Source organism: Macaca nemestrina, chromosome 1, assembly GCF_043159975.1.
Source record: "Macaca nemestrina isolate mMacNem1 chromosome 1, mMacNem.hap1, whole genome shotgun sequence".
Classification (NCBI taxonomy): Eukaryota; Metazoa; Chordata; class Mammalia; order Primates; family Cercopithecidae; genus Macaca; species Macaca nemestrina.
This window is the reverse complement of record NC_092125.1, coordinates 84,796,005-84,821,861: the sequence shown is the minus strand read 5'-3', so window position 1 is coordinate 84,821,861 and position 25,857 is coordinate 84,796,005. Positions and strand designations below refer to the sequence as shown.

Sequence of the window (25,857 nt, the reverse complement as noted above, 5' to 3'; positions counted from 1 at the left end):
CATAATAGGCGTATTTTGATGACTTCTCATAACAAGAAATCATTGGGGGCTTTGACAGTTCAAACAGTGGAGGTTCTTTCTGTGAGTGGAGGAAGAGAAATCAAACCACGCAACTGAGGATTCCATTCCTAAGCAGATGTCATTCTCCAAGGGAAGAGGAACAGAAGAAAGGGTAGTGGGGGACAAAAATGCAAAACGATGGGTCCTAGGGAGAGGGGAGTATGCTGGACTGAGTAGCAATTTGCTTTCAATATTTTCTGTTTATCACAGAAAGAGTAAGGAGGAATCACTGGTAAGCCCAGGCACAAGCAATGGGCTGGGCAACTGTTGCACCTTCCAAAATGAAGGCTCCAGGTGAAAGAGGGAAATGACATTCCGGGAAGGCAGTGATGCTTCCAGCCATCTGGGTTTCTTGGGAGAAGAGCAGACAGAACCAGGATTCTGCTGCTGGGGAATCCTCTGGGCAGGAGGTGCAGCCCAGAGATCTCTGAGCCAAGTGTGGGCGGGAAAGGGGAGGATGGGGGGTATGCAGAACTACCCAGGCAGGAGCTGGGCAGGGAGTCACGCCTAGCACCTTCTCAAGTCTCCACCCCTCCCCCGACTAAGGCATCTCCTGAGCACCAGAGCCATTTGCAAGCTGGACACCCACACTTTTCAGACAGCAGGAAGCTCTGGCTCCATGTACTGGTTGTTCCAGAGCTTCTAGGAGGAAGATTGGGTTAGAAACCAACATCTTGGCCGGGCACGGTGGCTCAAGCCTGTAATCCCAGCACTTTGGGAGGCCGAGACGGGCGGATCACGAGGTCAGGAGATCGAGACCATCCTGGCTAACACGGTGAAACCCTGTCTCTACTAAAAAAATACAAAAAACTAGCCGGGCGAGGTGGCGGACGCCTGTAGTCCCAGCTACTCGGGAGGCTGAGGCAGGAGAATGGCGTGAACCCGGGAGGCGGAGCTTGCAGTGAGCTGAGATCCGGCCACTGCACTCCAGCCAGGGCCACAGAGCCAGACTCCGTCTCAAAAAAAAAAAAAAAAAAAAAAAAAGAAACCAACATCTTTAGGAAAACCAGGTGGAGGTGGGTGGGGATGAGGAGTGAGGGTGGGGGAGCAGTAGTAGTGCCAAGGCTGGTGGTTCAGGACCCCACAGTCTAGTCAGGGGTGCTAAAAACAAACATCTCTGTGTGACCAGCGGGTCCCAGCAGGAAGCAAAGGCTCTCACCCCCAGGGTCTTCATGAAGGAACTATACACAGAGGTCTGGGCAGGATGGGAGGCTGAAATGCTGGTGCCCAGCAACAGTAGGAGGCCATTCCCACCTTTGGGCCTGAGGGGCAGGGAGAAGGAAGGCTGTTGTTGGGCGGAGAGGGCTGGGGTAGTGGAAGGCGGCTGTAGAATGGAAGTCGTGGTCATAGACAGGAAGTTGGAAGGAACAGGAAACAAATACTCAAACTGTCCCTCTTTTCCTCCATCCCTACAAGAACCTCCCATTGGCTAAGACACCTGGAAGCCAGAGGGCAAGGGGGCTGGTGATGCAGGCCGTCGAGGTCAGCCCCCTTGGGTCCAGAGCAGGATAGGGAAGAGCAGAAAATGCATGGGGGAGGGCAGGGGAGTGGGAGCCACCAGCCTACCTGTCAAGCCTCCTCCCCTGCCCACCTCTGCTAGGGTAAGGCTTCTTACTCATTCAGAACTGAAAAGCATGAGATGCATCAGGCTAAGCGCTGAGGCTCCCATCAACAGGATGAGCTGGAATGAGAAGCCGGGATTCCAGATCTCAGCCAGCAGAAGCTACACTCTCCTTGAGGAAGGGGCACATTTCCCAGCACATTATCACTTAGCAAGTAGGGCTGGGATTCTACTGGGTGCTCTGCAGTGGGCCCTCCACTGGAGGAAGTCACACAAAAAAGGTATAATCAGAGAGATAAAACTAACCCACATGCTAAGTTAGAAAACTCAAAATTAGAGTGGCAGGTAGACCAGATAATCCAAGAGTAGATGCCTGGTTCTAATGCATGTTCTACCCGTTCTACCCATCACCCAACCACCAACCCCAGCCATTGCTGACTGTCTTCAGATGCATGTGAAGAATCACACTATTTCCCCCCCATGATTGGTGGCAGTGCCAGTCCCATGATGCTGAGCAGGGAACCCCATGAAGAATAAGAAACAATGAGATGGAAATAAGCCTGGGAGACATAGCCACTAACCCACTCCCTTCCCTGAGTCCTCCTTCAAGAAGTGCTTTGCTTGACCTCCAAGCATTTCTTGAGGACCTACATCTTGAAACAGGGTAACCTAGCTCCTAATTCCTCAGGGAAACTCACACAGAGAGATCTAGAACATCCTGGGGCATGAGTTGTATTGGGAGCAGAAGGGAAACTAGAAAGAAAAATAAACCACACAATGGGCCCACCCAAGAGTGGGCCCAAGTAATTGGGTATCTCCCCAGACTCAAGACTTTCCTAAGTTTTCTTTCTCTATAGCCCAAATCAATTCGCAAGCACTGAGGCCCTTGTTCTCAGGATGTATCAGCCTCAGAGTTCAGCCATGGGCAGTCAGACCCAAGACCACCCAAGCCTTTTGGCCAAGCCTGACCCGTGAGAGAGTGCATCAGAGCCTGCCACTCTTTCTGCCTTGAGCCTCAGAACCCCAGTGATTTGGGCCTAAGATGGTAATGTTTACTTTTTTCCCTTCTGAGTCAGGCCACAGGGCAATTCCTGGAAGGATTCCACTTGCGTGTTCAACCCACATGACCTCTCAGAGCAGCCAAGGCAAAGGGGCAGTTCTCCCATGCCCTCTTGGCATGGCAAAGTCACTGGTTGTTGATTTGAGGTGGTTTCTTTGAGGTCCATGGACAACTTCTGGACTCCACACTAAGTCAAAAAGAGGAATAATGAAGAAAACGAAGACTTCTCCAAAATAGCTCTGCGGCATTGGGATCTGCTCTGGCTCTGACTGAAGCATTCAGATTCCTGATCAGCTCCAAAGGAAGCCTGCAAAGGCAGCCTGTTCAGATCCATGGGCCACTGAAGGGAATCGGGTGTGCACAATGACCCCAGCCTCCTGAAAAACTCACTTTAACTAAGTTAGTTCATCAAGCCTATGCTGATGGAGCAGAGAAACACCTCATACTCCCAAATGGCTGCAATAAACTTTTGTGTGCCCTTAGGGTTTTAATAGTAAGGATCTCTGGAAAAATCTCCTTCTGGGGTCTGTACCTTGCAAATCAATGCCACCTTGTGCCCTGACTTTTTTCCTGTGGTCCCCAGATAGCCCCTGACTTCCTTATGGCTGGTAGACCTTATGGAAGCGATAAGAGAGAGGATGTGACTGGCTTAGAGTACAGTAGTTTGGATTTAGGTGCAATCACCATGTCTGAACTGCATGAGTGTGTTTGGCTTTTTTGCCAAAAAATTCAACTTTTTATTTTAAAACAGCTTCAAACTGGCAGAAAAGTTGCAAATATAATGCAAAGAACTCTGGTCTATGCTTTACCCAGATTCCCAACTTTTAACATTTCACTCCATTTGTCTTGCCATTCTCTCTCTCTCCACATTCTTATTTGTTTCTTTCTGAACCATTTGTGAATAAGCTGCCGACATCATGGCTCTTTATTTCTTTACATTTCAATGTGTTTCCAAAGAACAAAGATATTCTCTTATATATTCATAGCACAGTTAAACTTAGGAAGCTAAATATTGATACAATATTTCATCTAATTTGCAATCTGTATTCTAATTTTTGTCAATTGTCTCAATAATGTCCTATTGTGATTCTCTTTTCTTCCAGTACAGGATGTAATCCAAGATTATGTTTTGTATATAGCTGTCATGCGTTTTAGACTCCCTTAATATTTTATGACAATGATGCTTTTGAAGAATACAGGCCAGGTACCTTGTAGAACACCCCTCAATTTGGGTTTGTCTGATGTTTCCCCATGAGCAGATCCAGTTTATGAACCCCTGGCTAGAAGACTACAAAAGCGATATAGTGTTCCTCTCAGGATATCATACCAGGAGGTACATGATGTCTTGTTGATGATGTTAGTTTTTTAACAGCTTTATTGAGATACAACTTTCTTTTTTTTTTTTTTTTTTTTGAGATGGAGTCTTACTCTGTCGCCCAGGCTCGAGAGGGCATGCAGTGGCGCAATCTCAGCTCACTGCAACCTACGCCTCCTGGGTTCGAGTGATTCTCCTGCATCAGCCTCCGGAGCAACTGAGACTACAGGCGTGCACCACTACACCTGGCTAATTTTTGTATTTTTAGTAGAGACGGGGTTTCATCACATTAGCCAGGCCAGTCTCAAACTCCTGACCTCAGGTGAGGTCTCCCAGAGTGCTGGGATTATAGGAGTGAGCCACCGCACCAGGCTGGAGACACAATTTTCATATCATAAAATTCACCCACTTAATAATTCAGTGGCTTTTAGTATAGTCACAGCTTTGTGGAACCATCACCACAATCAATTTTAGAACATTTAGAACATTTTCATCACCCTCAAAAGAAACCTCATACCCATTAACTGTCACTCCCCATTTCCCCCCAAACTCACCTCCCACCCCACATACTGTCTGTCTCTATGGAGTTGCCCACTGTGGAAATTTCGTATCAGTGGAATCACACAATGCGTGGCCTTTTGTGACTGAGTTCTTTCACCTAGCACAGTTTTGTCAGGGTTCAGATGATGATAATTGTGTTCACCCAGTCAAGATGCTTTCTGGTTTCTCCACTCTGTCTTGTTCCCCCGTGTAAATTAGAAGCATTCCAAGGGTAGACACTTTACAGTCATGCAAGTAAATATCCTGCTCCTCATTCAACTTCCCCCTAGACTTAGATTTGATGGTTATTGACCAAACCAATCTTTATTAACGAGGTTTACTAAGGTTGATTCCTTCCACCACTCTTCTCACACTCATCAGTGGTTGGCTACACAATTGGAAAGTTCACGGGGTAATTAGAGACAGTGGCCTCGCTCTTCTCAGTAACATCATAACTGCTCCAAGAAGTTCCCCACAGACCAGGCCATCTGTCCCAGCAACATCTCTCCTCTGCTCCAGTTCCTCCCCGAGTGGTTGGGGACCAAGGACTCCTCAGAGACACACATGCTGCAGGACAGCACATCTGCCCTATTCTGCATGAAGCCCTGAGAACTCTGAGCTAGGAAGGCCAAGAAGTGACAGAAAAGCCTGTGTTCAGGGTCCACTAGGTTAAAAGAACAAGGACCTGGCCGGGCGCGGTGGCTCAAGCCTGTAATCCCAGCACTTTGGGAGGCCGAGACGGGTGGATCACGAGGTCAGGAGATCGAGACCATCCTGGCTAACACGGTGAAACCCCGTCTCTACTAAAAAAAAAAAAAAACAAAAACAAAAAACTAGCCGGGCGAGGTGGCGGGCGCCTGTAGTCCCAGCTACTCAGGAGGCTGAGGCAGGAGAATGGCGTGAACCCGGGAGGCGGAGCTTGCAGTGAGCTGAGATCCGGCCACTGCACTCCAGCCTGGGCCACAGAGCCAGACTCCGTCTCAAAAAAAAAAAAAAAAAAAAAGAACAAGGACCTGCTCTTGGTTCCACCTCTCCTACCAGTAGTTAATATGCAAATCAAATGTACCTTCACTTCAGCAAACACCTACTAGAAAGGTGCTACTTGCGACTGGAAACAGAAGATAAGTAAAGCACAGCCCCTACCCTCAAGGAGATGATTTCACATAAAAGGATTAAGATAACCAAAGAGCCAGATTCTCAAGGAGAGCAAGAGGAATGTCCTAAGTGACCTGACCATTCTGAAGAAGGAAGAGCCCACCTCACTGGCATGGTCAGGAAAGGCTTTTGGAAGAGGGCATTTAAAATGGGTCTCGAAGGCTGGGTAGGAGTTAGACAGTGACGATAGAGGAAGGTGTACTAGGCAAAGGGTATAGCAGGAGCAACAATGTTCCCAGATAAAGGCCTACATAAAGCGAGGGAAAGAAGGGGTGAAGCTCGCTGGACCCTCGTGGGTCCAATGTGGAATGTGAACTTGGCTCAATGGACAATAGGGAGCTCCTGAAGAATTTCAGGGGAGGAGGATCCAATGATCAGAGCTGAGACATGAATAGAAATGTGCTTAATCTGCTAACAGAGAAAATCAAAATGAGAGCATTATACCACAGCCATTCTGAGATGTGACCCAGGGAACCCATTTCCATTTGATCTGCTGTCAGTGCTCCCTTCTGCAGCTTGGCCTAAGAGTGACACTTCTGAAACCTATGCAACATCCCCAACCAGGGCCAGAACTTATCCATCCGAGAGAGTGACTCACTCCATCACAAACATGCCCCACATTCCAACTTGTGCCACTGGCTCTGTGCTATTCCATTTTCATTGAGAATGTTTTCTGCTTGGTGACAAGCTTCTTTTTCAAGTGAAACAGAAAATAGAAGATGACAATCTCCCAAACAATGTTCCATAGCCTGGAGGCTGCTCGCGTCTTGCCAAACAGCAACACTAATGTGAGCTTTGTCTTCTGAGATGTGGATTCCTGCACTGGCAGAACTTGGAGACAGCAACAGCAAAAGGGTTTCCAAACGATTACCCTTCCCCAAGAGCACCTGGATTACAGTGTTCTTGTCTCATTAAACTTCCAAGGTTCTGGAAGAAAAGTGATCAAGTAGTGAGGTTGGAAGACAGGGCTGAGGAAGGAGCAAAAGGCTATAGATCTCCTAAAAGCCATTGAATCATATACTTTGCGTGTTTTTTTGTTTTGTTTGTTTTAAGACAGAGTCTCACTCTGTCACCCAGGCTGGAGCGCAGTGGCATGATCTCAGCTCACTGCAACCTCCACCTCCCAGGTTCAACCGATACTCCTGCCTCAGCCTCCTAAGCAGCTGGGTGCCCACCATCACGCCCGGCTAATTTTTTTTTTTTTTTTAGACGGAGTCTTGCTCTGTTGCCCAGGCTGGAATGCAGGGGCACGATCTCGGCTCACTGCAAGCTCTGCCTCTTAGGTTCACATCATTCTCCTGCCTCAGTCTCCCTAGTAGCTGGGACTACAGGCACCCACCACCGCCCCCGGCCAATTTTTTTGTATTTTTAGTAGAGACGGGGTTTCACCGTGTTAGCTATGACGGTCTCCATCTCCTGACCTTGTGATCCACCTGCCTTGGCCTCCCAAAGTGCTGGGATTACAGGCATGAGCTATCATGTCTGGGCGGAATTATACACTTTGAAAGAGTGACTTGTGTAGTATGTAAATATATCTCAATAACGTTGTTCTGGAGGGGCAAGGATGGAGCAGTGAGGAGAAGGGTCCTGATGGCAGGCACTGATGTGGTCACCAACAGGTCATGTGGCTATGCAGTTGTTCTCTGCAGTCCTCACCAGGTCTTCATCAACAGCAGTGTGTTCAGTTAACTGGACAAATATGAATTAACCCTCCAGGATAAGCCAGGCACTGTGACAGGCAGGGAGGCCCCGAAGCCAGGGTAACTGACGGTGAGATTGTGGGTTAGAGCCTTGGATGTAGTAGGTGGCCTCCTTTCTTCCCTTGTCTGTAAATTGAAGGGGTTGCAGCCATCCTAAAGTTCCTTGGCCCTTGGAAAGTTGAACCATTTTCATTGTTGAGGTTTCAGGACAGGATCTTTTCCACAAACAGCAAATTGCTCTTGGCCTCAGCATCAAACTTCTCAGACAACAGAGACCAGAGCTGGACTGAGTGCTCTGATCAACAGGGGCCTCTGACCATGGCCCCTACAAATTCCAGGTTCAGGGGCTGTCCTGGCCTCATCTCATTTTATTCTTTTCAAGAAAATTTACTTCATCAATGTAATTTATGGTCTGTCATAAAATAAATGCATGATGAATCCCCGTGTCCTGCCTTTTGATTAGGAAAATATGGTCTCCTTCCCATTGCCTCCACTTTTCCCTAGGAATGTCATTTCTAGTATGTGCTCGGCCTGGGACCCAATTCTCATGGGTTGTCACTGTGAAGTTCCCATGCTGAAGACACACCTGCCACCCCACACTGCCCCAGACTGTGGGGCTTCAAGTATGCTATAAACCACCAAGTGTGTGCCTCAAGGGTATATGGTCACAGAGATTTTCAAATCCAGACCTAGAAACTAAACTATGCTCTAATTTTTATTGTAAAATAACTATAGGTAAAGTCTATGGAACATTTGTGCACATAAACACACAGGTGCACGTCCACCCACACACACAGACACACACACACACACACACACACGCTCAGTCACCACTTTGATGTTCCCCACAGCCTTTTTTACCAAATTGTAAAGTTAGCCTCAGAGACACATCCCTCACACAGGCCCAGGGTTTGGGGAGTACAGTGGAGAAAGCTTCCAGTTGGTGTGTTGAACTAAGCCCTGGAGGATGTGTGCCCTTCCCCTTCAAGCCAGCACGTCACGTGTGGGAGGTTTGGTTGGGTGCCCAGTGGGAATTCCTAGGTTTCAGCTCCATGTGCTGCATGGAACTGAGATGCTGAAAAAAGGTGGAAATGCTTGTTAGTCACCCTGTCCACCCCCAGTTCCCACTCAGAGAAATACCCCAGGAATGATCCTGGGAACAAAGGGGATTTTGCTAATGATTTTTGTGTGTTGACTTTGTATCGAACGACTTAATTGTATTATATTCCAATATGTTCTAACAGTTTTCTGGTGGAGTCTGTAAGGTTTTCTATATACAGGATTATGTCATCAGCAATGACAATTTCACTTATTCATTTCCTATTTGGATGCCTTTTCTTTCCTTCTCTTGCCCAATTGCTCTGGCAAGGACTTCCATTATGTTGAATAGAAGTGGCAAAAGTGGGCATCCTTGTCTTGTTCCAGATCTTAGAGGAAAGGCTTTCAACTTTTCACATTGAGTATAATGTTAGCTGTGGGCTTCTCATATGTGGCCTTTATTGTGTTGAGGTATGACCTTTCTATACCTAATTTGGTGAGTTTTTTTAATCATAAAAGGATGTTGAATTTTGTCAAATGCTTTTTCTAAATCTAATGTAATGATCATATGGTTTTTGTCCTTTATTCTGTTAATGTGATGTATCACATTTACTGATTTGCATATGTTGAACGGTTCTTGCATCCTAGGGATAAATCTTAATCATGGTGGATGATCCTTTTAATGCATTGTGGAATTTGGTTCACCAGTATTTTGTTGAAGATTTTTGCATCTATGTTCATTACGAATATGGGCCTATAATTTTCTCTTTTTGGACATGTCAGAATGACTTTTATTAAAAAGATGAAAGATAATAAGTGTTGGTGAGGACACGGCAAAAAGGGGAACCCTTGTACACTGTTGGTGAGAATGCGAATTATAGGACAATTATGGAAAATAGTATGGAGGTGCCTCAAAAAGCTAAAAATAGAATGACCATATGACCCACAATCCTACTTCTGGGTATTTACCCAAAAAATTTGAAATGTGTTTATTCAAGAAATGTCTGCACCCCATGTTTAGTATAGCACTACTCACAACAGTTAAGTTATGGAATCAATCTAAGTGTCCATCAGCAGATGAACGGATAAAGAAAAGGGGCTATATATGCACAATAGAGTATTTTCAGCCTTAAAAAAGGAAAGTCTATCACTTGCAACAACATGAATGGAATTGAAAAACATTGTGCTAAGTGAAATAAGTCAGGCACAGAAAAACAAATACTGCATGTTCTCACATATATGTGGAATCTAAAAGAATCAAAGTCATAGAAGAAGAGAGTCGAATGGTAGTTGCCAGGGACTGAGGTGGGCGAAGGAAATGGAGAGATGATGGTCAAAAGGTACAAAATCACAGGAGAAGTAAGATTTTTTTCCCTTTTTTGAGTTCTACTGCACAGTGCGATAAATATAGTTAATAATAGAGTATCATACATTTCAAAGTTGCTAAGGGAGTAAACTTCAAATTTCTCACCACAAAATCTGTTAAGTATTTGAGATGATGGATACATTAACTAGCTTGATGTAATTATTCCACATTGTATTCATAAATTATAGCATCACTTTGTACCCCACAAATTTATACAATTAGAAATTGTCAATTTACAAATTTAAAAGCGCAAAGGGGATTTTGCTAATATTAACTGGTAACAATAACCTTTTCTGACTGTGGAGTGCTTTACAGTTAACGGGGCATAATGACTTTGTGAGATGCCCAAGTAGAGATTATTATTTTCATTTTATAAGTGAGAAAACTGAGGTTCAGAGAGGCTAAGTGACCTGCTCAAGGTTCCATGCTACCGAGGAGCCAGAATTAGGTCTGACGCCTCCTGGCTTCTAGTTGACCTCCCTTTTCATGATGCTTTGTGGCATCATGAACCTAATGTTGAACTCGAAACGGCATTTGATTTAGACCATCCAGGTCATTCTGTTCAGTCTGTTGCTCATCTCCCAGATGGCCAAGTTTGCCAGGAAAGCATTGCCTCACCACTGCAGACTGGATGAGATGGGCCCCAATGGCCCATCCTTTCCTCCATTAAAGCACACACTACTGTCTGTATTCATTAGCATCTGCCTTCCCGTTAGACTGTCAGCTCCTTGGCAGGGACCACATCTTCTTTGTCTTTGTGCCTCAGCTCTGATCATAGACCTGGCACACAGTAGGAGCATGTTAAGAGTGAAATGCTGCTGAAGGCACTCAGAAGCAAGCCCTCCTCTGCTTAGCAAGCTATCTAACCTTCATTGAGACACAAACTTCCACCGTATCATCTGTTAACTGACCACTCCCATGACAGCTGGGTCCCTTGCCATTTCTCAGAAGAAATTCAGATGCTGTTAATACATCCACTTGAAATTACCCTTGAAATGGGACAGGTCCAAATTGAGATGTGCTATGAGTGTAAAATGTACACCGGATTTGAAAACTTAGTATGCAAAAAAGAAAATACATCTTATGAATAATGTTTATATTGATTATATGTTGGTAATATTTTTAATATATTAGGTTAAATGAAACATATTGTTAAAGTTAACTTCATCTATTCCTTTTTACTTTTTATGACATAGGTATGTACTAGAAAAATTTTAAATTCCCTATGTGACTTATATTATATTTCTATTGGAAAGTTCTGGCTTAGGTCCTTACAGGTCATAATAAAGACTCGAGCTTTTACTCTGAGTGACATGGGAGCCATTAGAAAGTTTTGAGCTCAAAAGTGACACAGTCTGACTCACTCATATTTAAAAAGTAGCACTCTGGTTGCCATGTTGCGGACAGACTGTAAGGGACATGAGTACAGACATGAGTACTGCAATAATACAGAAGAACATGGAGGCTTGAACCAGAGAGTGGTAAGAAGTGGTCAGATACTGATCAGGCTTGGAAAGCAGACCAAGAGGACTTCCTAACAGATTGGGCATGGGGTTAAAAAAAAAAAAAAAAAGAGTTGAATCTCAGTTTTTGGCCAGAGCCACTGGGAGTCCTCCATTTGCTGAGATGGGGAAAGAGGAGGGAGAAGCAGGTCTGGGAAAGAAGACCAGGAGTTTGGTTTTGGATGTGTTATGCCTAGGATGCCTTTTAGTTTCCAAGTGGAGACAATGAGAAGGCAGTTGGATATATAACTCGGGAGTTCAGGGAAGAGGCCTGAGCTAGGGGTCAAAACTGGGGAGTCATCATCATAAAAATGCAATTGAAAGCCCAGAGACTGGGCAAGATCACTGTGAGAGTGAATACAGGCAGAAAAGAGAAGATCCAGGTCAAGAAGACCAAGCGCCCTGGGGAGCCCTAAAGTTTAGAGGTTGTCAAGAGAGGCAAAGGAAACAGAAAAAGAGCCTTGAGGTAAAAAGAAAACTAGGAGGGAGTGGTGCTGTAGAAGCCAAGTAAAGAAAGCATTTCAGGAGGAGGTAGTGAGCCCCTTTGGCCGGCACGGCTGATAGGTCCAGGAAGAGGAAGACAGAGAACTGGACACTGGATTTAGCAACCTGGAGGAGACTGGCAACCCTGACAAGTGCAGTGTAAGTGAGTGATGGAGGCAAAAACATGATTAAAGTGAGTTCACAAGAAAATGAGAGAGAAGGGATTGGAGACAACAAATACAGACAGTTCTTTCAGGGAATTTTGCTGTGAAAGGGAGAAAAGAAATGGGCACAGGTCAGAGGGGATATTGGATCAGGAGAGGCTATTTTTAAAAGGTAGACAAATTCAGCATGGATGTGTGCTGCTGGGAATGAGCCAATAGACAGAAAAATTGATGATGCCAGAAAGACTGGGAATTCTGGTGCTTCCCCAGTCTCCAAAGAGTACACTTATATTGCTTTTTCATGTTTTATCAACTTTAGACATCACCTATCCACTTTCTGCTGTAATACGTACAAGCCAGTTTGCTTATATCACCCCTCATTGCACTTTTACTCTTGTTCCCACATTATTTCAGCAGATCACTATCATCTCACTGTCCCAACACATCACCTATTTCAGTTCGTCTATTGGTCAACTTGGTGCCTTTTATTTCTTGATCTATTAACTACAGACAGCATCTCTTGACTCCCATTTTGTATGATTAGGGTATTCATGCCTCTACCCTACCATCTGCTGTAAGTCAGCTTTGCATATGTCATGCTGGGACAATAACAAGACCCACAACCACAAAATCTCAGCAACTCAGGCTTATTTCTGATTCACATGCCATGCCATGGCCTGCTTCTGATGTGTTGTTTATTCTGGGAACTAGCTGAAGGGCATCCCCCATCTGAGACCTGCTATTTTCATGAGAGAGGGAAAAGAACAATGGCAGAACCTCACACCGCCTCTTAACGTGTCTGTTCCGCATGGAATATGTCATTTCCACTCACATTCAATTGGCCAAAGCGAGTCACGTGGCCAAACCGGATTATCAGTGGACAGGGGAGGAAATATTCTCCTACAAGGGCAGGCAAGCCATATGGCATCAGGTGGGGGTGTGAAATCCTCTTTCAGGGAGAACAGTGAATAATTGGGAACAACAATTTAATCTATCACAATTCCTCTTCTCTCTTCTTCTACTCTCCAACTTATTTTATATTGTCAAGCCAGAAACTCTTTACATACTTCTTTATAGCTATTCTTAAGTAGTCTTTCAGTGCTTTGTTGTTGATTTTAGAATTTGAAAGCCACTAAGCAGCATTTACATTATGACTAAGCAAATATTCTTTACTGCAGAGCCAAAGAGTTCATATCATGCACCACTGTTTCAATGACAGACCCTATGTGCCTTTCTTACACTCCACCACATGCTCAAAATCAGGCCACATTTTGGACTGCTTCATATTTGGGCTATCCCTTTCATAAGAAATATTTTGTTTTTCCAGAAGTTTCCAATTATGTTTCTTTTTTCTTGTTGATAGAAGAAAATTTGCCTTCTACATCATATCCCTAATATCCTCCAAATTTCTTCCCACTCCATTTATTGTTTGGACTCTTTTTTTCCTTTTTGAAGCCTGCTGTCCTTCTGACCTGATTGGGCAAACTGCCTCATTTTTGAATCTTAATGCTTTTGCATGGCTCTTTGTCTTTACTGCAATTACTAATTGCCTTCTGTTTTGTTTGGGTGGTTTTTTTGGCTTGATTTCTGCTTTTCATTACAAACTTAATTTTTTGCAGTGTCCTAATAATACTCTCTACTTTCTAGAATGTCCTTCTCTCATGTCACCTTCAGAGACCTCTTTCCTTCCACTCTAATGAAAAGTAACTACTCTCTGGTTCTGCTGAATAATTTCATCCTGGGGTTGCTTTTCATGGCTACTCTGTATAGGATCCTCTGTTTCCTGAATCTCATATCTCCTTTCTCGGTTTACTCCCTTACTTTGTTGAAAAACCTCTTCAGGAACTTCCTTCCAAAGGTTTAGTAGGCTGTAAACTTCCTTGGTCCTTGCATCCTCAGGCCTACTTCCCTTTTATATTGAATAAAGGCTTTGGACCAGATGTTCTCTAATGCCTATTCCAGGAGTATAATTCTAGTCTATATGTATTTGTGGATAACATACTCTTTCAAGAAGACATTTAAAACAGTTGCTGCTCCCAAGGAATTTAAGATCTACTTAGATAGACAAAGAATAAAGTCTCAAAACAGCAACAAAAAAATCTATGATACAAAAGATGTCGGGAGGTGGGACATGATTAATCATCAGTTTGAGACTTGGGTCTAGAGGAAAGAGAGAGAGAAGAAGCAAAGCCAGCCTGCGGTGCTCTTATTTAGCAAGCAAGACTTTAGCAGCATCAAAGGTAGGCAGTGTGTTAGGAATAGATTGTTCCTATCTGATGTCCTGAGTCCAGTGAAGTGGTTAAAGGTCAATGAAGGTCCTTCTCCCTTTGACTTTCCCTGTCACTGAGATATCAACATTTTCGTTTCACCAAATCAAGATAGATATAATTTTTAAATACAAAAGTATAACAATACCCTTGACCACTGGACAAACTCTCTGGCCATTTGGGGGCGTAACAATGAACTTTCATTACAAGTATGAATAATTGTGTATATACTTATAAACACCCTAATTGTTGGAACATGAAAGTACCAACGGTGGTCTTTATTAGTAGAGTTTCACTGAGTAGGACTAAAGGTGACTCTCTTTACTAATGTCCATTTGTAAAAACTGTTTTTCATTGTTCCAGTGAGGAGTTGGAGTGATTATAAATCACTTCTCCTTTCCAGCCACTCCCTAAGAGAGGGTACATCCCACTCATGATATGAGTGTTATCCGAGAGCACTGTTGCTTGGGTGGAGAAGGCACTGGGGAATTTTAAGGATGGGGCTTCTCCGTGGCAGGTCCTGAAGACTGAGTGGACATGAGACACCTACATCAGAGGGAAAAAAAATAAACAAGCCTTCATTCAGCAAAGATGGCCCTCTCATCCAATCTGCAATCAAAGAGAGTACTTGCAGGGAAGGAAGTTTCCAGAAAAAAAGAAGAGATCTTTGGGCCAGTGGTCTCAGCAATTTCCAGAATGGGAGTTTAGTGTGATGGCAAGTGCTTAGGCCATGTGATAGATCTTCTCAGCAAGGTCTAACCTAACACTACTCCCTCAGGGAGGCTTTCTCTGAGCCCCCTTCCTTCACACCCAGGAAGAATTAATTTCTGCTACAACACTCTGTTCCTGCTGCCATCCTAGCACTTATCAAATTCAGACAAAGTTGGCATCAATTTTCCTCAACAGTCTATGACATCCTGACTGAATTATTCATCATCACAACCCCAGTCAATGCCTGGCATGTGGTAGGTGCCTGTGTTGGTCAAATGAATGAGTGAATTGAAAGAAGCTGCATTTCATCAAAGGGCAGAATCAGCCATGAATATTCAGTTGTCCCAGGAGCTTCAGACTAGCCAGGAGGCCTTGGAGAAGTGGATCTGGGCCAAGTGGTGGATTTCCAAGAGCTGGGGCCATTTAAACCATTCCTGGGAGAGGAGAGCAATAAAACCACCTGCAAGATTGGTCTGAGCTGCTTTGTTGCCTGGGACTCCACTGCAGGTGGAGAGGGGAGCAGAGAGATCAAAAGCACTCAAGGAGCCTTTGCTTCTGAGTAGTCCAGAGGGCAGTGCTGCCCCTGCTGCAGCGACCCCCACCCAGAGATGGGACCAGTGCTCAGCTCTGCAGAAGAGCAAGACGGACCCACCATCCCTGGAGAGCTTCCTATGCACAAGACACTGGGCTTTAGGTAATCACGTTTCATCCTCTCAGTAATGCCAAGAGATAGGTGTGCCTGACTTACAGATGAGAACCACCATTAAGGATCATTCTGTGTGGAGAGGAGCTGGAGCCTGTGCACCCAGGAAACTGTACAATAGCAACCAAAGCAAAATGAAAAAAAAAAAAAAAAGCCAGGATTATGTCACTGAAAATTCAGAAATCTGTGCACCTAAAGCTCACCTGTTTTATTACTTTTGTGGTTTGCATGTCTTCCCTTTATTTTCTCCTGGTTTCTTATAATGGTTTGTTTTGTTTGTTTGTTTGTTTCACAAAAATCCCATAGGATTCTGATCTCACAAAGGGAAAAGCTGGATCCCCAGGGCAAAGAGTCAGGGGTCAGCGGAATGGACGATGCCCTGCAGCCGATGCTGTCAATGCAGCAGGGCTAAGCCTAGGAAAGGCACCTAGTGAGGGGAGACACAGGAGGGCACACCTAGGTGCATGGGTGGGCAGCTGCTGTCTCTTGGGGCTGGTCTCCCACAAGGTGGTTTCCTGGTGCAGCAGTGACTTAGTGCAGCCCCTCTCACCTGGCACCAATGCATTTGTTTCCTCAAAAGACCATAGGGTGGCATTTACCTCACCACTTAAAAAAAAAAAAAAAGGTGAATCAAGATGCATGCTGGCTCAGGAGGATCTTCATATCCGCCAGAGGGAGGGGCAGGCAGTCTCTTTTTACTCCAGCAGGTGGGAATTTCTGATAAAACTAAATTAACATCAGCTTGCCTCCTTGCAGTATCTAAATGTGCAAAGAGAGCTGATCTGATGACACCAGCCAGGGGGACAGGCTGCTGGAAGCATCCCAGGAGACAGAAGCCCAACTAAAGACCACCTAACTTACTGCTCAGATAGGCTGCTCTGGCGGAGCAGCCCTTTGGGGTAGAAAGACAAGTAAGCTCGGAGGGGAAAGTGAACGGGTCCTGCGTGGGTGGCTGTGGCCTTGGCTATCACCGCAGCAGAGGCCCCTGCTGAGCAGGCTAAGAGCGAGCAGACCGTGAGAAAGGCCAAAGTCAAACTGAAAAACCCTTCCAGCTGGCCTCTGCTCTTGGGAACTTGGAGCCATACGCTGGCAACGGGCTCGGCGACAGGGGCACGCTTTCTCCCGGAGAGGGCACTAGGGCGCCTGCCTCTTCGGGCGGGCATGGGAGAGAGGGGGGCACCTCCCAGCACGTAGGAGCAGCCAGTGCCAAGCTGGAGGAGGGGAGGGGCGTGCAGGCAGAGACTTGGGGGTGGAGTTAAGGGAGGGAGGGTCAGGAAAACTTCTCATTCCCTGCCTCCGTTCACCCTCCCGCACCATCTCTGTAAGGGGCCTCCGCTTTAAAACATGGGACATAGATGCCACCAGAACCCCTGCCGGCTGCCAGAGTCCGGCACAGAATTACATCGGCGCACTCTCTACTTCTCAGGAACGGAAGGGATCCGGGGGAGCTATGGGTTCATCTCTGGCCACCTGCATCCAAACTAATAAAATCATCCCCCATCCCCCTGGAGCCGTGCGGGGTGCTCGCGGAAGTGCAGGCACCCCTGATTGAGGCGAAGGAGACTCTGGCTAGAGTTCTCGTCCCCACACGGTCCGCATCCCGCGAATCAGAGGGATCTGCGGGTGTCTCTAGCCCAGTTTGTCCCCTTTCCCCTGCTCAGCTGACTTCGACGCCCGGGAGTTTGATCCTTGCCACCGAAGCCCAAGATCTCCTTCTGCCTCAACCCCATTCCTTTCGGAGAAATGGGCTCGCGGACCGATGCGCGCGACGGAGAGGAGCGGCAATCGGGACGCCCGGACTGGAGCCCTTCCCCGAAGCCGGCAGACCCATTCCGGCCGCCGCCTCGGGCTCCAACATTGGCCGCAAAGTTTCCGCTCTTTGGGGCCCCGCCTGCGGGTCGGAGACCCCAGAGCAGCCTCTCCCCTCTAGGGTGCCCACTCCACGAGCTTCTGCCATCTGCCAAGGGACGCCGGGAGCCGGCGGGCGCGCGTGGTCGCAGCACTGGAGCGCGCAGCATCTCCAGGAGGTCTCCGGCAGCGCCCGTCTCTCCCCCTACGCCCTCCCGCTGCGGGGTCGAGGTCGCAAGGGTCGCGACCGCCGTGTCTTACCCAGTCCCGGCACGAAAGTGTTGAGGAAGAGACAGATGACGGCTACGGGGAAGGGCATGTAGGGGATGGCGGCGCGCAGGGGGCCCTTCTTCTCGCGGACCTGCACCACTACTCCGCTGGACGAGGACGCCCCCCGGGGGTCCGCCGCCGCCACCGCTGCCGCCGCCGCCGCCGTCTCGGCGTCTTTGTGCGAGGGCTCCATGGTCTGGTGTGCTCTCAAGCAGCCGGGCAGCACGGCCGGAGCTGGCGCCCAGCGCACGGGAGCAGGAAACGGCCGGCTGCGGGCTCCGGGCTCAGCGCCGAACTCAGGCGGCCGCAGTGCTCCGTGCGCCGCGCGGCTCGCGGAGACTCCCGCCCTCCGGCGTCCCCACACGCCCGGTGGAGGGGCGGGGAGGGCGGCGCGACACCCTGTGACAGCGCTCTGACGCCCCTCCTCGCCAGGCCCCTTCCCCGTCCCCTCCCCCCAACCAAAACCACCACTCACAAGGAATGGAAAATCAGGGCGAAAGGAAGGCAGTGGAAGAGAACCGCAAGGGGAGCTGGTTGCCCAGGTGCTGGAAGGGGTGGACACACCTCGCCCTCCAGACAGGTGAACGGGGAACCTTGACCACGAAGCCCTGCGAACTGGGAGTGTGTGCTTGGCTGACACTGTCGGGAAAGCCTCAAGGCGGAGTCCCCTAATCTAGAGCATGCCTTTGGCCAGGGACATGGGGACAAGGGATCGCGAGGCGCCTAACACCTAGTCGGCCTTCAGTGCGTTGTGATTTAAATGATTTTGTTTGGGGTGAGCGCAGTGGCTCCCACCTGTATTCCCAGCACTTTGGGAAGCCAAGGTGGGAGAATTGTTTGTGCCCAGGAGTTCAAAACCAGCCTGGGCAACGTAGCGAGACCCCCCCCCCCCAGCTCTATTTGGTTTAAAAATTTTTTCACTTAAAAAAAAAAATGAGTGAATTTGTTTCAAGTGTCAGAGAAAAAGCAATCCTGGGATCGGATCGATAATAAAGGAAACAGATTTTCAAACACCAGGCCAGGTCTCCGCAAGACTGGTTAAAAATGGGACACTTCCCTACACACACGCACCAAAAGCAGAAAGAAATGCGCCTGTTGCAGGCATGTTGGGAAGCGTTCACCATCCCCTGAACTATGCTGGAGGAAACCTGGGCCTTTTGTGAACCTGACGTGGTGATTAAAGAGCCAGTGAGGACACAGCGCCGTCTGGCGTTAATGGGGCAGCTGGTAGAAGCAACAGCCGGCAGCTTGAGGTCCTGTATTGAATTCGATTTTCTGAATAAGGCTGCCTTTGCCTCCGCACCTGGGAAAAGTAAACGGATGAAAGTTACCGCCTCTAACGTTAGGGAGGGGTTCAAGGCTTCAGAATTATCCAGACAACCAGCATATCGTCTGAATAATTGGAAGGGTGCAATATCCTCCCTTCAGGAATAATAGTGATTGACTCTATTATTATAAACAACCCAGGGTCTCAGAAGAGCCTAAAAGAACAAGGGTTATTGTATAAGTCTCTGAATAAAATAATTTTAAAAGCAAATGACCAGGGGTTAGTGATGATACTGGTGGACACACACATGCATGTGTACACAGACACAGACACATACACACACACACAAGAGTCATTAGCTTAGGTTTGGCAGTCAGAAGAACAGGGTTAAATTTTTAGTCTTTGTTCAGCCACTAATTACCTGTATGGCTTAGAAGAACTCGCTTAGCCTTTTCCGGCCTGGAGTTACTGTGTTTATTAAAATCAAAGCAAGATTCCATTTAATACACACTTATTGAAGGCCTAGTAAGACTCAGATTCCAGGGAGAGAGAAATGAGTAAAATCCAGGCTCTGCCTTCAAGAATCTAAGAAATGAGCCGAGAGATACTAACAACTACAAAGACAGACTTACAGAGACAGTGAGGAATGTTGCAGCTGGGATGTGTCGGAGGTGCTGCGACAACATGGACCTATCTGTGAAGCCAGCTAGCGTGGGGGAGGCCTCAGGGAGGTGTCCCAAAGAAGGCGATACTCAAAGGGACTTGAGCAATGACTACAGTTAACTATTTGCAGATTTGTTTTATTTTCAACAAACACTTATTTATCCAAGCACTCTCTGCCAGACATCATTCTAAACCCTTTACACATTTTAACTCTTTTAATCCTTACCATAACTGTACAAAGTATTATTTATTACTCCATTTTACAGATGGGGAAATTGAAGCACAGAGAAGTTAAACAGGCTGCTACCCACTAATCCGTGGTAGAGCTGGCAGCTGAATGCAGGCAATCTGGCTCCAGAATCAATTCTATATAACCATTATTTTATTCAGAGACCTAGAAAATAACCCACATTCTGTGAATATTCTTTTGCAGAGCACTTGAACTGTCTTAGGGCCAATCATTCCTCCTGAAGAAAAAGGATTTCAGGGAAGTCAGTGGATTTGCATCCCCCAGTTTTCCAGATGATTTGCTGAATATCTTGGATGTCAGGAAGACATCCAGGCAGAGCAACAAAATGTACAAAGGCATGGGAGCCCAGGCAAGTAGGGATGATTCCAGGAATTGCAGTGTGGCTGGCACTAGGGCTTGTGTGGGCAGAGACAGAGATGGATCTGGTGGGGTGGCCAGGCATCTAGTACTGAATGGCAAAGGAATTTGGACTTCATCTCGGTGGTGGTGATGCAGAATCACTAGAACATTTTAAGCAGGGTTGTGGCATAAGTGTTTCAGTTACTATCACTGTGTCACAAATTACCCCCAAGTTTAGCAGCTTAACACAACCATTTTTTTCTGATCACAAATTCTGTGGTCAGGAGCTTGGACAGAGCACATTGAGATAATTCTTCTTCGCTCCTTGTATCTGGAGCCTCAGCTCGGGAGACTGGAATGGCTGACAGTTGGAACAGCTGGGGCTAGAGGACCCACTTCTGAGAAGATTCTCAGGAATATCAGCCTGCCTGGACTGGGGTAACTTGAAAGCTGGGTCAACTAGGATGGGTCAGCAAAGCACCTACGCATGGCCTCCCCATGTGACTTGGACTTTTCACAATATGACAGCTGGCTTCTGAGAGGGAACTTCCTGAGAGGAGGCCCTCAGAAAATAAACATTGCAGGACCGGTGGAAGCTGCGTGGACTTTTCTGCCCTAACTTTGGAAGTCACACAGTGTCACTTCTGCAGGGCTTTACTGGTCAATGCAGTCACAAGCCTGCTCAGATTTCATGGTAGACACCCCGCCTCTCAATGGAGGGGTGTCAAATACTTGGGCCTAGGCTTTTAAACCACCACCATTATGAGATATATTTGTTCACAGTGTGGAAGATGGGCTGGAGGGGATAAAATCAGATCACATGCTTATGTAGAGGCTGAGGGGGAGGAGGACTCTTCCTGACTGAAAAGGACTGAGAATGGGGGAGGGACAGTTCCCAAATGAAAACTGGGTAGTATAGCAGACAAGGAGGAAATGAGTTTGAAGGGTCTGAACACATCCGAGAGGTAGCGGGCACTCATTGATTAAATGGCCAGCATAGATAATTGTCTTGATAAAAGTTGGATATTGAGGCAAATTGAGAATCAAGAAAGCAATTGGGGCTGCAGATTTGGGAGCCATCAGCATACGAATGGTAGTTATAGGAGTTCAAGACCAGCCTGGGCAACATGGCAAAACTCCATCTGTACGAAAAATACAAAAATTAGCTTGGCATGGTGGTGCACACTTCTAGTCTCAGCTACTCAGGAGGCTGAGGTGGGAGGATCACCTGAACCTGGGGAGGTCGAGGCTGCAGTGAGCCGTGTCACACCACTGCACTTCAGCCTAGGCGACAGAGTACGACTCTGTCTCAAAATAAAAAGTTATAGAATTTCTGTAATTAAGCAGAAAGGAAGAAGGAGGGAAACAAAGTTTACATGGAGAAACATTAACAGTGTTTCATGGAAGCCAAAACAGGAAGATTTTAAGAAGGATGCAGTCAGCAGTGTCAAATTCACTGAAGGGTAAAGTAAAATCCCAAAAGTGCCCTTAAGATGTGGCAGTTAGGAGATTTAACTATCTGGGATCCCAGCTAAAATGTCTCACATGCTATGTATCTATTTTCAAGGAATGTGTCCATTTCGTGGAAGTTATGGAATTTGTTGGCATAAAACTTTTCCTACTTTCCTCTTATCTTTTTAATGTCTGTCAAAGCTGTAATGATGTCTCCTCTTTCATTTCTGATATTGTTCATTTGTACATTCCTTTTTTCCTCACTGCTCTTGCAAGAGGTTTATACAGCATCTACTTGACGTTGTGATTGCAGCTGATGTTTGTAGGAAAGTTGAAGATCTAAGGTATTTCAGGGAAGAAGAGGCTTCCAAATAAAAGTTAAAACCTTAAATGATCATCTCAAAAACACAGACACAAACGCAACAGGGAAAACAGACCAAACAGTTCATTACACGAGCCAAATAATACATCTGGGCCAAGCATTGGGTCATGAAGATAAAAATATATTTCTTAGCCTTGTTCTGCCATCAGATGAATAAAGTACATCAAGTTTTGGACTTTTTTTAGCTAAAATAAAAATTTGCTGAACTCAACTTCCAAACTGCATGAGGAATTCATATTCCAACCAGATGCCTCCTTTTTCGCAAAGATTGGTATCATAGCATCAGCTATGGAAAGACAAACTTTGTTTGAAGCTCTGAGCTTTTGAAAAAGTTTTTTTAACCTCTGAGCTTCAGTCTTCAAAATTACAAATAATACCTAGCTCATTTGTGTATAAGAAGATTAAGTGAGATAATATGTATAAGGCACTCAATAAGTAAATGGCAACTGAATCAGAAGCTTTTTCATGCCAAGTGATGGAACACAACTCAAATTTAGTTTATGGGGAAAAAAGTATGGATGTAATGGCTTTTTAATGTATCAGCTTGGCTAGGCTCAACTCTAGCCCACAGATTTCTCTTTCTAGTTAGTTTCCATTTATGTTGGACCAATGGGAATATTCTTGCTCAAGAGTTGGAAGACAGAAAGGAGGCAGCAGCCATTTTATAATACTCACACACCTTCCCTGAGGCATCTAATCAAATGCAAATCTGGGTGTTTCAGTGAAGGAATTCTGCAGATGTGATTTAAAGCTCCCAGTCAGGTTGGGTGAGGTGGCTCACATCTGTAATCCTAGTACTTTGGGAGGCTGAAGGGGGTGGATTGCTTGAGCTCATGAGTTCGAGACCAGCCTGGGCAACATGGCAAAATCCCATCTCTTCAAAAAATACAAAAAATTAGCTGGGTGTGGTGGCATGTGCTTGTAGTCCCAGTTACTTGGGAGGTTGAAGTGAGAGGGTGGTTTGAGCTCAGGAGGCAGAGGTTGCAGTGAGCTGAGATCACGCCACTTCTCTCCAGCCTGGGCGATAGAGCCAGACCTTGTCTCAAAACAATGAATAAATAAAACAAAGTTCCCAATCAGTTGACTTTAAGTTAATCAATGGAACCTGGGCAACATGGCAAGACCTGATCTCTACCCAAAAAAAAAAAAAAAAATTTTTTTTTATTAGCTGAGTGCGGTAGCACATGCCTGTAGTCTTAGCTACTCAGGAGGCTGAGGCAAGAGGATCACTTGAGTTCAGGAAATGGAGGCTGCAATGAGCCATGATTGTGGCACTGCACTCCAGCCTGGGCAACAGAGCATGATCCTGTCTCAAAAAGAAAAAAAAGACTCCGTCTCAAAAAAAAAAAAAAAAAAGTTAATTAATGGGAGATTATCATGGGTGGGCCTGACTTAAGCTCCTTAAAAATGGGCCTTCTCCGAGGGAGATCCTCCAAGTAGCTGCTGGGTCAACAATTGCTCTCCTTTCTCCTTAGAACTTTTTTCCTGACTGCAGCTGAAGGACATCATCAAGCTTCAGCTCTTGCCACGGGCTTCCAGCCTACTTGTGACCTTCCCTTGTGGCTGCCTGCTGTAGTGGAAAAGTTAAATATTAAATTTGAACTCAATTGAACGTGGACACAAACAATGGTCACTAAGCCCCAGAACAGATTGCATGAGCCTCTTGAGGCATTCATTCATCTAGCAATGTTTTGGAGAAACCTGCTCCTATACATTAGTTATTGAAAAATAACAGACAATCGCAAAAACAAGTTGACCTTTTTGTGCTCCTTGAGCCCAGTCACAAAGGGCCCTCACGATTGGGCCTCATGCCAAACAACTCGTTACAAAAGAGCTAGGGTCCCAGGCGGCACTGAAGCTCCGTGAGACCTCTCCTCGTCTGTGCATGGACCGGTGGCCCACTCTGGAGCCCAGGCTGTTGCTTCCCGGTCTAGTGATCCTTCCTCCATAGTCTGGTGAGTGTAAATATATATATATATACACACACACACACACACACACATATCTTTTCCCTTCTCCCCTTTCCGCTGCAATTTGCATTTTATATCATTTGCTTGTTATATCTGTATTGCTATATACGTGGGATAAATGTTGCTTACCCTCAAAAGGTATTGTGTGTCTTTTCTTTTCCCCTAGTGCGTTTCCTGCGCAGAACATTTTTTGGCATCACGAACAGGATTCGAAAACAAAAGTATGCCACTTTTCGGCTGCAAGGACAGAGATGGAAGCTTGGGGACTTCCCATATCCCAGGATGGGAACTCCCCCAGTTTTCCCCCATGGCAATTGCATGGTCCAGGGGAACTGGCCTTTGTGAGAACTGGGAATCTAAATTAGTGCAATTTGAACCTTTGGCTGTGCGTGAAGTGCTGCAGGGGATTCCAGTCGGCAAAAGAGATGCCAAGGAGATCTGGCGTGGATGATGCTTGCTTACTGCTTATAAGTTAATGTGTCAAGATAGGGATTGGTTGCTACGGGAAAAAAGTAAGCTGGAAAAGGAAGATGCTGACTTAATTTCTAGACTGGTTTTGGCCCAATGCCAGGCCTATGTCCTGACTGATCAAGCCCAAAGCTACCAGGCTATTGCTGACAAAACAGCTATCTGGGTGGCCCGGTACAAGTATAAGAACAGGCAAGGCAAAGTGGATAGGCCGAAAGTATAGGTAGCTCTTGCTCGAGCAGGCCCTGAGTGGGACCCAGACACATGGGATGGAGATGTACGGGATGATGATGAAGAAGGGAGCACTTACTCCCTTGGTGAATAAAGGGAAACTGCTGAGGCCAGACTCCGGAGGCGGCCATGGGCCGTACAGCAGGGGCAGGAGGGACAGATGGTCCGGAGAGATGCTGTAGAAGACTTTACCCAGCAGGAAATAACAGACATTTTACAAACCTTTGGATAAAAGGGAGGGGAAAGTGTAATTACTTGGTTGGTTCAAATCAATGAACAGGGTGCCAATGGCATTAGAGTGGACTCAGGGAATGTTCTAAAGTTTGTTACCGTCTCGTGGGTACCCAAAATTCAGCTGGCTCTTTGAAACTGGGCTACTGGACCCCACCCTACTAATGATGAAGGAAATGTTTTAGATGAAATATCTTTGTAGGAACTGGCCATCAATGCGACCAGACAGAAATATTCCACAGAGGATGCCTGGCCAGATGAGGGAAAGCCTTGGCATTCACTGATATGCAGTTAAAGGAGAAGGCCATGAAAACAGCTGTGGTGCTGGGAATGGCTGGTAACATAGAGACAACACCCGTAAGTCCTAAAATCCGCAATAAGATTTTAAAGATTTTAAAGATTTTACCTGCTTATAGAATGGTGTTAACATCTTTATTATTTTTCCCATACTGATACTCCCACACGGGAGGTACTGGAACAACTAGGTCAGCTACAGGCCTTGGGCGATTGGATGCCCTCGGGGGAAGAGAGGATTTTAATTCAGGGTGAAACTGAAGAACTAGTCAGCCGGTGTTTGGAGCAGGTAAAAACCCAGCTCCTATCTCAAGGATGGGAAATTAACTCTAGTAAGATTCAAGGACCTGAACAAACTGTAAAGTTCCTTGGCATCCTATGGAATGCAGAGAAATAGTCCATTTTACCAAAGGCTAAGGCTAAAATACTAGGATTTGCAACCCCTACCACTAAAAAAGAGGCCCAGAAATTTACTGGCTTGTTTGGATTCTGGAGATATCATATTCCCCACTTGGGTAACATTTTACAACCTCTGCATGCGGTCACTAGAAAATGCTATGACTTTCA

The 25,857-nt window shown here is 46.1% G+C and overlaps 1 protein-coding gene across 1 annotated transcript in view; it reads right to left on the bottom strand.

Annotated features, from left to right (window-relative positions):
- Positions 1-18,126, bottom strand: part of LOC105478626 (stum, mechanosensory transduction mediator homolog) — a 64,107-nt gene extending 45,981 nt beyond the window's left edge. Inside the window, exon 1 of the mRNA XM_024791963.2 lies at positions 17,735-18,126. Coding sequence (XP_024647731.1) covers positions 17,735-17,936 — 202 coding nt within the window. The 5' untranslated portion in view covers positions 17,937-18,126. The remainder of the gene's footprint in view (positions 1-17,734) is intronic.
- Positions 18,127-25,857: the final 7,731 nt, after the last annotated feature.